Below are 13,476 nucleotides of genomic sequence, written 5' to 3' on the forward strand. Positions count from 1 at the left end.
AGGCTGAGCCCCGCGGCCCGGGTTCGAGACTAGCTGTGTCATTTGCCGACAATGACCCGGAGACAACATCGGCAAAACCAGGGGCCTCGTGTGGGTGCCTCTGAGTCACTCAGACAGCAACTGGAGGGTACACATATCAGATGACGGCATTTGCCTCCTGGCGCACTGTGGGAGTTGTAGTGAGAAAAATAGTTGTGGTGAGAGCGTGTGCATATCGTAGGACTGCATGCGCCTCTACCAGAGCGCTTCTGTGGTGGTCCTGTGGTTGCTGCTGCAGTGGTGATGAGCTTCAGTGTATAAGTGGTGAATATGCCCGTATGGGCAGCAGTGTGGTATAGTGGTAAGGAGAAGGGCTGGTAACCAAAAGGTTGCTGGTTCGATTCCTTGCTGCAGCACTGCATCTGTACTGTTTGGCAAGGGACTTACAGTTGCCTTAGTATATCCAGCTGTATAAATGGATAAAATTGTAAGATGCTGTGGATAAAAGCTTCTGCTAAATGACAGTAGCGTAATGTGATGATTGGAGACCGCTAAAGTTGGGTGAAACGGGCAGGAAAAAAGAAAGTTTTAGTGACATACTGGCTCTAAAAGATGTCACACTTTGAATAACCGTTTTGTGGAGAGGTTTGTTTCTCAGTGGCAAAACAGCGATAGCATTCCCCCATATAGCCTGGTTCCACTGTACCATTCTCAAGCTGATCTCTCTTTAGGAACCGCAAGCCCTCTCTCTCTGAGACAAAACTGTGCCTCAGAGATGAACTTAGGGCCGAGTGATTCACAAAGGAGTACATGGTAATTTTCCTGGGGGTCAGACGTTGTTGATGAGAGAGACAGAGGCAGAGACAGGCTGGGGGCAGTGAAATAGCTCCAGTCTGTAGTGCATGGGAAAACCCGGGCAGTGAGTTACCCAGGCCTGACCTGCACAAGCAGAGAGCATTTCCTTTCCTTCTCTCTGTGCACGAATACACTGCTGTCAGCTGTATTACAGTGTAAACATAAACCCAAAGCCACACTGACCTCTCTGAAGTCATCTACTTTTAGTGCCTCTGACAAGTGTGGGAGGCCCAGGGGACCAGGACATGTGATTGGCTGTGGTCAGAAACAGACAGGTGTGTAGGGATTGGATTATTCCTCCTCTACTAAACTTACACCGCAGTGCCGAGCTGGGTGGCAGCTGAAAGGCTTTCGCCTCTGGGCGAATATTTGCCTAAACGATATTCAAACCCCATTCAAATGTGCCAACCACATGGACACGCTGGAAAAAGAGGAACTGCAGTGATTCAGCAAGGGAGAGCTGTCAGTAACCTTACCTGCAGCCAAATAAATCCAACTTTACAATTTACAGACAAAATTCCATAACTAAATCAAGAAGCAATCCCTAGACCTGTAGCTGATATTTTTAAACATCAGTATATGTCAGCCTAATGTAGTTTCTGTTGAGCATTATTTCTTTGTTACAAGAACAAAAAGTGAACACAGTTCTGTACAGATACAGCGGTCTTTGACAACAGCTTGGCATTTTAAAGAAAGCATTTTGATTGCAGTTTACCCTTTGGTGATCTCTAGATTTCGGTCTCACCCCTGATTTTAGAAGGATGTGAGTTTGCCTTGATACGTCTGACAGAGTCCCAGCATGAGAGAGCTGTCCGTGTGCTGTGGTAGGCATGCAGTGTCTGGCAAGTCTCACCGTTTCTCAGAGAGTAATTGAGACTGACAGCAAAAGGAAAGAACTTGCCATTTTTATAGGTCACATGAAATTACTGCATTTTAGCAAATTAATGATTGTGCCATAGCTTGATCATTGCATTGCACAGCATGGATTTAGCAGGAATGTTAGTCGTGCTGAATGCAGGAGACGATGCTGTTATTCCCACAGTATGTCTCCCCGTCTCTATCCCTCTATCAGAGCATTGCTTCTGCCCAGTCCTGCTGGGTCAGTCTGGGTCATTAGCTGGATAAATCTGTAGCACAGAGCCCTGTGATGTCGAGCACACTCAAAGAAGAAAATGGCAGAAGATGGAGGACAGACACGGTGACACTCATCTACTCCACTCTTCCCCCACCCACACCTAATTTGGAAAATTTGAAAAATTTCCTTGGACTCCCAAACAACCCAACAGTTCACAGTAGAGGCGTGGCACTGTAGAAGCGTGGCACTATAGAGGCGTGGCACTGTAGAGGCGTGGCACTGTAGAAGCGTGGCACTGTAGAGGCGTGGCACTGTAAAGGTGGGGCACTGCAGGGGCGTGGCACTGTAGAGGCGTGGCACTGTAAAGGTGGGGCACTGCTGGGGCGTGGCACTGTAGAGGCGTGGCACTGTAAAGGTGGGGCACTGTAGAAGCAGGGCACCTACTTTGCTTTAAAGCCGTACGCTGATTAGATCAGTCCATTCTGGTCCCGGAGGCCCTCAAAGGATTCAGTGGAAGATACGTGTGACAGGCGATAGAGGGAGGGCTCTCCTTTTGTTTGGTTCCAGGCCTGTGCAGCTGGATCGGATCGCTCGTTCGGTCCCCAAAGCCCTTAAAGAGAAGGCCAGACTCACACAAACGCGAAACAAAGATGCTCTCAGTTGCAGTGCAAAGCATTATTATGATTAATGAAGTAGTAGAGATTGATCTGAACCGAAATCTGATCTCTTTATTACACATGTGACCAGGCGCAGTGGTGGGGTAAACATTGTGTGTGATAACGCTCCATTGGATTAGTGTCTTTACTTTCTGCTCTGACTCTCCTCTGCTTGTGCTCTTTATTGACTGATCTCAGATCTGACAGGTCTGGGGAATGTGGACATTCCGCTGTTGCCAGTGGTTACCGGTGGATTCGAATTTCAGACCTCCTGAGCTACCACTGATCAGCAAAATGTCGCCTTGCATTTTTATCTGTTGTACGTTAGTGGCATGCTGAAAGCCAATGAGCTGAATAACGTGTCACTTGCAGTAACGTGTTATTTGCTATAAAATGCTGTCCTCTGATCGAATATAATACAATGATGATGACTTAATGGCTACGTCTAGTGAATGTCATTTCCTGTGCAGCAGAGCCTTATTTCCAGGCTTCCTGTTAGAGGACAGTGTGTGGTGATCAGGTGTCCCTGCTCCTCTTTGTTCTCTGTTTAATGTCACTACATGAATCAGCTCCCATTAACTAGCTAATGACTCGGGCAACAGCAGCACGCGCTTCCTGGCTGTGGCCCAAACGGCGCACTAACATACTGCATGCTAAAGTATTGCGTAGTAAGCACTCTCTACTAAATCTTTTAGCTCATATCAGTCAGTGTGGACGTTCACAGTATGCATTAATTGTGAATGCACTTCTGCATCATAATTCTGTGTTAACGAACTTTGACATTACATTAGCCAAACTAGCTATTCAGGTAGCTATGGTGTTCTGGTCTCATGCTACATACAACTGACAGGTTAACCTGTGTGACAGATCATCAGTTTATCTATGTTACCATGATACCACCTGAAACCACATGTAATATTCAATAAATAATAATGATTGTTCACTATATAGCTGTTTGTATACTGAATCTGCACCACCATTCAAATTATCCACCTTTGCTTTTTAATTTGAATTCTGGGATAGGAAATGTAAAACACTTCCTGGATAGTGTGCAGCTGATGAATTCTTTTTTTTCTGTGATTGTAGCACGATTGTGGGTGACATCCAGGTACTTTGAAGCATACCACACTATCATGTGTTACTGTACGTAATGGCCCAGTTCTCTGGCTTAGTGTATTACACAGTATCCTAATATCCTGTGTGATTTTGGATACAGCCAGTCTCTCTGATACCCACGGAGTTCTGAACCTGCTAGCGTGACTCTTGTCTCTAGAAGAGTTGTATAAACAGAGACATTTTGTATCTCTATGAAATGCATAGAACTCTAAGATTTGTTGAGTGAGTTTTACATTACATTACCTTATCAGCATTTAGCAGATGCTCTTATCCAGAGCGACTGACATAGGTTACAGTGTTTACATGTTATCTATTTATACAGCTGGACCTTTACTGAGGCAATCCTGGGTTAAGTACCTTGCCCAAGGGTACAGCAGCACTACCCCAGCAGGGAATCAAACCAGCAACCTTAAGGTTACAAGCCCTGCTCTTTACCACTATGCCACACTGCCGCAACTCTAGGAGCTTTTGTGTTTTAACAGCTTTTGAATGCTTTGAAATATTCTGACATTTGCAGCATGTTCAGGGTAGGGAAAGGTCCCCAGCATATGAAAGGTAGCTGCGTTGTAGTTCTAAACAGAACGCAGTGGTGGCGGAACCCCGCTGAAGCAGACACGCCCCTTCCTGTGAGAACCGCTCTGGGTTAATGCGCCGCGCATGACGCCGCAGTCATGACCCTGACCCCAGATCTGGCTGCGATCGCGTTGGCATGGTAACGCCACCTCAGTGCTGGCAGCCAGCCGCAGCTGAAACGCAGCCGATCAGGCCTGTGTCTGTCCTGCAACCACGGGGAGGTGGCTCAGTCTGTGTGCTGTTCCCTCAGATCCTGCGCCTGGCTTAGGAAGACAGCCAGGTCATTTACGGGCAACCTGTTAGAGTCAGAGACATTTGGCCTCTGCATTACATTACATTACATTACATTATTGTCATTTAGCAAATGCTCTTGCCCAGAGGTTACATTTTTATCCAGCTGGATATTTACTGAGGCAATTGTGGGTTAAGTACCTTGCCCAAGGGTGTAACAGCAGTGCAAACCAGCAACCTTTTGGTTACAAGCCCTGCCCCTTACCACTACACCACACTGCTGCCCTCTACAATGTTGGTTGTGTGTGTTTTGTCTTAAGTTTTTGCTTAAAATTAGATTTGTTGAATTTAAGAATTACTGATATATTGTCTGATGATTTATTACCTAATGGCCAGTGCATTGAAAATGAGTTTCACAAAGTACTATTATTGCCACATAAAAATGAAGCCAATATGAAATGACATTGGACTTCAGAATGAATAACATTCTAGTCGTGCTATGCATTCTTGACCGTGTGGACACATTTTAATCTATTTATGTCTGACTTTGAACATGCCGTTCCCTCCCGGATACTGGCTTTCCACCCTGCTATGTTGCTAAAACTAATTTCATACAACACATGTACAAATGATGTCATTCTGAAAATGGGGATGGGGCTTCACTTCTGCACAGAGTTCCTCCCTGGTTTGACCCTGGTTTGCATCAGACAGGCCTGGCAGTGTGCACTGTGGTTCTGTAACGTGGGGATTAAATCTCTGGTGCTCGTGAAGCTCAGGTAAACACACCTGTCAGCCTGCACTGATTTCCCACCCAGTATCCTGTTTGTTTCACCTGTACAGTGAAAGGAAGCACCTGAGTGACAGCCCGTGGCCCGCATTCATGCCCGGCTTTAGGAAGGTGATTAACGCTGGCACACAAGCGTCATATCATTCCCTGTCTGTTTGTAATTCAGCAAGTGACATTTTAAAAGAAGCATACATCAGAAAGCAGGTCTTACAGTCATGATGGTGCAGTGGCAAATAATGAATATGAGAGTTGAGAGAGACACACATGACATGCACGCACGCACATACACACGCACACACACGCACACACACACACACACACACACAATCTATCTCACACACACACACACTCACACACACATACTCACACACACACACACACACACACACAATCTATCTCACACACACACACACTCACACACACTCACACACACACACTCACACACACACACACACACAATCTATCTCACACACACACACACTCACACACACTCACACACACACACAATCTATCTCACACACACACACACTCACACACACTCACACACACACACAATCTATCTCACACTCACACACACTCACACACACACACACACACAATCCATCTCACACACACACACACACACACACACACACACACACACAATCTATCTCACACACACACACACTCACACACACTCACACACACACACAATCTATCTCACACTCACACACACTCACACACACACACACACACACACAATCCATCTCACACACACACACACACACACACACACAATCTATCTCACACACACACACTCACACACACACACACACACACACACAATCTATCTCACACACACACACACACACACACACAATCTATCTCACACACACACACACTCACACACAATCTATCTCACACACACATACGCACACACACTCACACACACACACACACACACACACAATCTATCTCACACACTCACACACACACACTCACACACACACACAATCTATCTCACACACATACGCACACACACTCACACACACACACTCTGAGGAGGTCAGGAAATAACGCAGCCCTGCTATCTGCTGGGGCTCACTGTAGAGAGATGAGATCAGCAGCCTCTGACAGCACATTAATATTGCACACAGACAGCTCCTGGCTGCTTCTGGAGTGCTTCCCTCATACCTCTGATACTTCTAAAGGTAAGGAAGAGGCCTGAAGCAGGCTGAGATGCACAGCACTGCACAGACTCAGGCTGAATTTGCCTCTTTCAGTTATATATTCATATTTCCAGCCACTTACGGCAAGCTGGATGCAAATGTCATGCTTAATTGTTAGCATGACCTCTCCGTGTATTTATTGTACTTTCACTGAAAGTCTTTTAATATCAGATATAAAGCATGTGTTCAGTTCAGCTGCTGATGTGTAGAATTCCGCTGTTTGTCTGCTCTGAAGTAGCTGCACTGGTGGCTCTTCCTTCTGCTGTGAGGAGCATAAAGCAGACTCCTCACAGGCCTTTCGAGCCGCACGCTGGCGGTGTAAGTGATTTCACCTCCTCACACTCATTAAAATCGAGATGTGAGTGTAGACTCCGCCACAGACACACGCGTGCAGCACCGCACTGGCTAATGAAATGCTGTCTCCATTAATTTTAGCAAAGCCGAAGGGCGAATTTGGCAAAGCAGACTCGGTCTCGTAATGAAAGACTTCTCCTGCCCCCTCTCATTTTCTTGTTTTGTCATGTTTAGCCATCTGGCCTGCTGATTTCAGCTTGTGGCAAAATCGTTTGATTGAAGGGCCCTTTAGGAAGAGACCTGTTGAATCATAATTTGGAAAATTGCCACATTTTGCCTTCCTCTTCCTCTTATTTAACCTATGAACACTTTTGCAAAGTGTTGGGTACTGTGTAAATTTGAACATTACATCATTGTAATTTAGCAGACGCTCTTATCCAGAGTAACTTACACAGGTTACTATTGTAACATGTTTTCCGTTTATACAACTGGATCCTTACTGAGGCAATCCTGGGTTAAGTACCTTGCCCAAGGGTACAGCAGCAGTGTCCCAGCGGGGAATTGAACCAGCAACCTTTCGGTTATAATCCCTCCTCCTAACTCCCTCCTTTCTGCCCCTTGTCTGTCATGTGAGGCCTGTGGATGTAAAGAGGGCCGTGATGGGTGAAGCCGGGTTACAGACGAGGCTGTGCAGGGTGTTAGGTGCGGAATGCATTTTGACGTGATGTAAGAGCCCCTGAATGAAGAGATCCTGTGTGTGTGGCAGGGGCGGGGCCCTCCCGCGGGACGGAGCCCTCCTGTGTGGCGGGGCCCTCCCGTGTGGCAGGGCCCTCTCGCGGGGCGGGGCCCTCTCGTGGGGCGGGGCCCTCCTGTGTGGCGGGGCCCTCCTGCGGGGCGGGTGACCTTCACCGCGCCTGATCCCCTCGCTGCGCGTCTGCTGCATGTGTGCTGCGCTGGCGTCACGGCCGTCCGCCTCCCTCGCAGCCCGCACCCGCTTCAAAGCCCAGATGAAAGGGGCTCGGATTCGGGGCATGGTGGGGAGGGGGTGTGCACGCGGTGGGAGGTGGGGGGGGGGGGGGGGCTGGTGGGCCCCAGACGCGTGCAGGGAAGCCCGTTTCCCATGATGCCTTTGGGCGGAGGGCTTCCCGGCGCGGTGCGGGGCCTGACTCTGTCGTCATTGGGGACGTGTGTTTCAGCACACGGGGGGGGGGGGGTGCAGTGACTGCGTGCTCAGCCTCACGTTGCTGCTGTGTGCCCTCTGGCCGTCGGCTCCATCCCCCATGCCAAAGCTCAGATTGTCACTGGATTATCCTCCCGCACTCCGTGCCTCTGTGACAGGCCATCGATGAGCGCGGGGCCTAATGGATGTGTGTTAGCCGACGCCGCCTCTGACCACGACTCCTCCCCCGGCTCAGGTTCTGGCTGAAGAAGAGAAGGGCCCCACTGATGGACAGGAGGAGGAGGACTGGGAGAAGGCCCTGTCTGTGGAGCGGTTCGGCGACATCATCTCCGAATCCGCCTCGAGCAGCGCTGAGAAGATGGGCCGCTGCTACAACGAGAAGGACTTTGAGTGTACGTACCTCACTGCTGTCCCTCACGGCTGAGGCTCAGGGGTCATTCTTACAGGTATTGCGGTACTGAAGACACCCCTTAGTCCAGATCTGTTAAACCATGCCCCAGGAAAAGAGAGAAAGGAGACACTCTAGAGTTTATACTGTAAATTTAGGCTACATCCCTATTCAGGAATCTGTCTTTGTGTTTTGGGGGTTGCTTTAATGGGAAAACTCAGACAGAGGCCCTTCACTGACCAGCCTCCAGAAAAGAATTTCCCATCCTGGCTCTAGCCTTTGAACTGCAAAACAAACTGACTGTGTAGTGATTTGAGCAAAATTCCCCTGCAATAAATCTGTGTCCCTCATTGAAACGCAAGCCTCTGCCAAGCCGAGATACATCTGTGAACACATGAGTGAATCTCCTATCAAGGGGGATATTTACAGCAAAACGCAAATATAGACTGAAGGAGAAGTGAGGGCAGCAGGTGGCAGGATCCTGCTGACTGATCCAGGATGACAGCTCTTTGATTGCACGTAATTATTCAGCCTAAAAAACAAAGGCACGGTCTCTGCAGCACACAGGGCCCATGGAGACCCCCGGCTGGGGCCTGGTGCAGCTTTCGCAGTGAACTGGAAACCAAGTCCACACAGTAGTGTGTTTGTTCATGGGAAACATGCTTATATTAAAGCCTTTTTACTGCCCTTGCTGCAATCCCAGCAATTTCAGTCACCCGCCAGTAGGTGGCGCAGAGGTTGTGATCACCCACATGCTTCTGTGTGCGAATGGAGTACAGAAAAAGTCATGGGTGGATATGGGTGAAATATAGTGAAAGGATTAACCAGAGAAGGGAAGAAATGATGAAGTTTTAGGGCTGCCACAGCGAAGGTTCAGCCTGTCAGATATACGCACTTCACTGAGAGCCGCTTGTGTTAATGAGAGTGTCAGGGGCTCTGTGCAGAACGTGCTGTTTGGTCAGAGCGTTAGGTGTTTTGATGCTGGAGGCGCGCTGTGAAAGCAGTGTAATCCCTGTGAATGTCACTTACATAATCTGAGAGGAAAGTGCAAGGGGACAGGAGTGTGGCCAGGTGCGCTGAAAGCTGAGCACTGAGCCTGTGTGTGTGTGTCTGTGTGTGTGCGCGTGTGTGTGTGTGTGTGTGTGTGTGTGCGTGTGTGTGTGTGTGTGTGTGTGTGTGCGTGTGTGTGTGTGTGTGTGTGTGCGCGTGCGTGCGTGTGTGTGTGTGTGCGTACATGTGTGCGTGTGTGTGTGTGTGTGTGTGTGTGTGCGCGTGCGTGCGTGTGTGTGTGTGTGCGTACATGTGTGAGTGTGTGTGTGTGTGTGTGTGTGTGTGTGTGTGTGCGCGTGCGTGCGTGTGTGTGTGTGTGTGTACATGTGTGCGTGTGTGTGTGTGTGTGTGTGTGTGTGTGTGCGCGTGCGTGCGTGTGTCTGTGTGTGCGTGTGTGTGTGTGTGTGCGTGTGTGTGTGCGTGTGTGTGTGTGTGTGTGTGCATGTGTGCTCGCCCACAGATCACCGCCACACCTTCCACCACACCCACCACCCGCTCTCCACCCACCTGCCCCCGACGCTGCGCTTCCGCAAGCGAGTGCTGAGCATCGAGCGCCGCAGGAAGAAGAAGCGCAAGAAAAAGAAGACCTCCATGCCACCCTCCGAGGTCACACCCACCATCCACGAGGTCGACGAGGAGGAGGCAGAGTCAGACGCAGAGGGCCAGGGGCGGGGCCAGGCGGCCACGCCCACCGAGCAACCAGGCGCCAAACCAAAGGTACGCTGGGGCGGAGGTGGTACACCTGATGGCCAGTGACAAGGTCAGCCACGATCAGTGACTTGTACTCCGGTTTGTGTTTGAAACGTCAATCATGTCGTCAATCATGCTGTCGTTGAGGACTTACTGTTTTCACAGGAGTGGAATATAAGATGGTATATTGACAAAAAATGTTTACATTTTTAGCTAAAACTGGCTGGAAAAGGGAAGGATACTGTACATTTGGTAATCATGGAATAAGACAAAGAATATTAAAAGTACAGAGCTATCTGGATTTACAGAGAAGATCTACGATAGAGTTCTAATAGTCTTCTATTTTGACAAAAGCTTGCAGGCTACTTGCCCTCTCAGAAAATGGCGGATGATTTTGATTTTTTTCCTTCACACCTAGGTGAGCAGTGCGATATGAGATGTGTGAGAAAAAAAGAATGAAGCAAGAATACAGCCATAAACAGCAGATAGCTGACACAGGGCAGATCACAATCATCTGAGTGCCGGACAGAAGGCAGTCCTCAGAGAGAGCAGCTGTGACTGTTCCCTCACAGTCAGCTGGAGGAAGGATATCCTGTGATTTTTCTCTTTTAATTTGCGAGGTGTAAAGAGTAAGCGAGCTGTTCTTTTGTTTGGAGAAAGGCGCGCTCCTGGGGGGAGGAGTCTATTGACAGGCCTATCGTTGCAGTTCAGCCTCGGAAGCGAAGAGGACCTCACGCCTCCGGTCCCCTTCGCCAGCTTCCACATCGAGAACGAGAGCCCGCCCACGCCCGAGGAGGCCACACCCAGCCACCTGGAGCAGGAGGAGAAGGAGCAGGAGCAGGAGCCACGCCCAGAGGAGTCTTTGAGCAGGTAGGGTCACCTGCCTGTCCTGGAGATTCTAACGGGCAGAGACAGTTTTACAAGTACTGACTGAAGCTGTGCGGGGTCTCACACATGGGTCAAATTCAGGAGACACTGGATCAGGACCGGGTACCCCTGCTCAGGAGTAATTCTGCTCTCTGTTATTGTAGATTAATGTAGATTACTACTTGGCATAGTGCACCATTCTCATGTCTTGGTTTTTGCTGTGATGTGGAGCAAAAGCTGTTTTTTTTGAAAACCGTCTGGACCAGCCTGAAAATTTCTGACACACAGTAGAGCTGAAAAATGTCATCTCATCCCAACTCATCTCACTTATCACATATAATAGGATAGCTGGGCTCAGACTGAAAGCTATAGATGGCAGGCACGGTGACACTGAGATTGATCTGAGATTAATCAGAAGGTCCCTGCTGCCACCGCCGTGTGTTGTGTCATAACCTGCTGTCTGAGACTGAATGTGCTCACACAGAACAAGGCCTGAGACTCAGATTCAGCCTTCACAGCCAGCACTCTGAATATTTTACTGTGATATTCAATTTAAATTACAGTTAAATGATATCAAATTATATTAGGTAATGTTGAATGTCTGTGGAGGAGCGAAAAGAAGTACAAAAAAGAAACCACACTGTTCTATTAATCTTACTATTAACATCACCCAAAGTGCACATTCAGATGATAAATTTTGGCCCTAATAGTAATTACTAAAAGTAGCAGTAACTACAGTGGCAACTGAAGGTGAATTGTATTCTACTACATGCTGTATTGCTGCTATAATTCTACATTCTATGAATTTTTGCATTTTAACCCCCCTTTTCATCCATCTTTTAGTAGTTACCAATTTTGGGTTAAGCTCATCACCACCGCAGCAACAGCCGCTGAACACATGCAGGAGCACAGGGTGCTGTATTCCACACTACAAATCCCACAGTGCACCGGGACGCAAACGGCACCAGAGGATAGGCCCATCCTCCTGACTCTAACTCACAGGCAGCCACATGAGTCCCAAGGTGTTGAGAGCGGGCCGGTGAGAGGATCCTGGCCGACCCGCCCTCCTCTGTCCCTGCTGGAATGAAGCCTTGTGGGCTCCCAGTCACTGTCAGCAGATGATAGTTTATCTTCCATTACACCAGCAGAAATGATTTTACCTTGCCCTTGATTTAAAGGTGCATACTAGCATGCCGCTATTAAATGAATAATGTTAATGTGGCTAAGTAAATAAAATAAAAGGCTGAATGCAAAATAAATGAAATAAATACACGCATGCACACAGACATCCCTAATGACTGCTGGCTGTGTTCTGTGTCTGCAGTCACTCCTGCCAGGCACACATTCTGAGTTAAACTGCCCCTCACTGTTTCAGAATTCAGCAGCTGAAAGACTCAGGAAGACCTTGACTGAGAGGCATGTTTTCTGGCCTGCTGTCACAGTGCCTGTTTGTTTTGTCTTGGTTCTACTGTGTCTTGCGTATTGCATATTATAACTTATCAAAAGCCTGACAGACATTCATGATTACAAGGCAGTGTCATTGTCAGCCTCTCACTAAACGTCAGCACACATTCTGTGGTATAAATACAGCTGATGAGATAATGTTAGCAGGTTTGGCCTTGGTAAATTAGATTGGAAGCTTAATGAAACACACTGTATTTATCTGTGACAAAATACGATCTGTATAATCCATATCACTCTGCAGCAGTTAGCTAGTCTTGTTCATTTCTTTGTGTCAATGTCTTTGATTAGTTGTATGAATGATAAATAAAATAATAATAGTTATAATACATTTTTCAAAGAGTGGTTGTCTCAATACAGGATGCCTTTTATGTTTAATTGAACAGGAAAGATGAACAATTTGCTGTGAATATGTTTCTAATTAGAGGTAAATATATTTAAAAATCCAAAGTGTTTTATGTGAACTAATGCCACATACTACAGTTGTGTCTTTAAAATCCTCTCTAATGACTCTAAGGCAGATATGCCTCCTATATCTGAAAGCCCTTCTGGTTCAAAAGCACACTTGGTATTAGAATATGAATAATTTGGTATTTGTTTAAATTATTTATGTGGCAAGCGTCACACCCATGATCTGAGTGGTACTGAGGTACTTGGCATCTGAATCCTAGATGGAAAAAGCATTAGTGTTTTATCACATGGCTCTGCTGTAAGGTTGGAAATAAAAACACTATTAGTGCAACGCAATGTTGTGCCATAATAAATGAAGGTAAAAGGCAAATGCCTCTGTCAGATTAGGAAGGCTGTGCTTATGCGTCTGTGCTCTAGCTCCCCCTGCTGTCCATTAGACCACACTGCTTGAAACACTGTTTGCAGAGGAGATAATGAAAATGCCAAAATTGTAGACTCTCCCCGCCCATTATCCGACATCGATGCAGAAATTCATTATCTAACACGTATTAAGTAGGTGTTTGCACGTCAGACATGGTGTTTGTTGAAAATTAAATAATGCTGCTATATTTGACTGTCCTACAGCGTAAGCCCCTGTGCTATGGATGGGGTGTAC

General features: G+C 47.5%; 1 protein-coding gene across 2 annotated transcripts in view; it reads left to right on the forward strand.

The window, feature by feature from the left end:
* slc4a3 (solute carrier family 4 member 3) overlaps positions 1–13,476 on the forward strand; it is a 46,476-nt gene that overhangs the window by 10,882 nt on the left and 22,118 nt on the right. For both annotated transcript variants that reach the window (XM_036539968.1, XM_036539969.1), the window contains exons 3-5: positions 8,190–8,346; positions 9,853–10,109; positions 10,789–10,952. In XM_036539968.1, the coding sequence (XP_036395861.1) occupies positions 8,190–8,346; positions 9,853–10,109; positions 10,789–10,952 (578 nt within the window). The remainder of the gene's footprint in view (positions 1–8,189; positions 8,347–9,852; positions 10,110–10,788; positions 10,953–13,476) is intronic.

This window comes from Megalops cyprinoides, chromosome 11 (genome assembly GCF_013368585.1).
Source record: "Megalops cyprinoides isolate fMegCyp1 chromosome 11, fMegCyp1.pri, whole genome shotgun sequence".
NCBI classification, from domain to species: Eukaryota; Metazoa; Chordata; class Actinopteri; order Elopiformes; family Megalopidae; genus Megalops; species Megalops cyprinoides.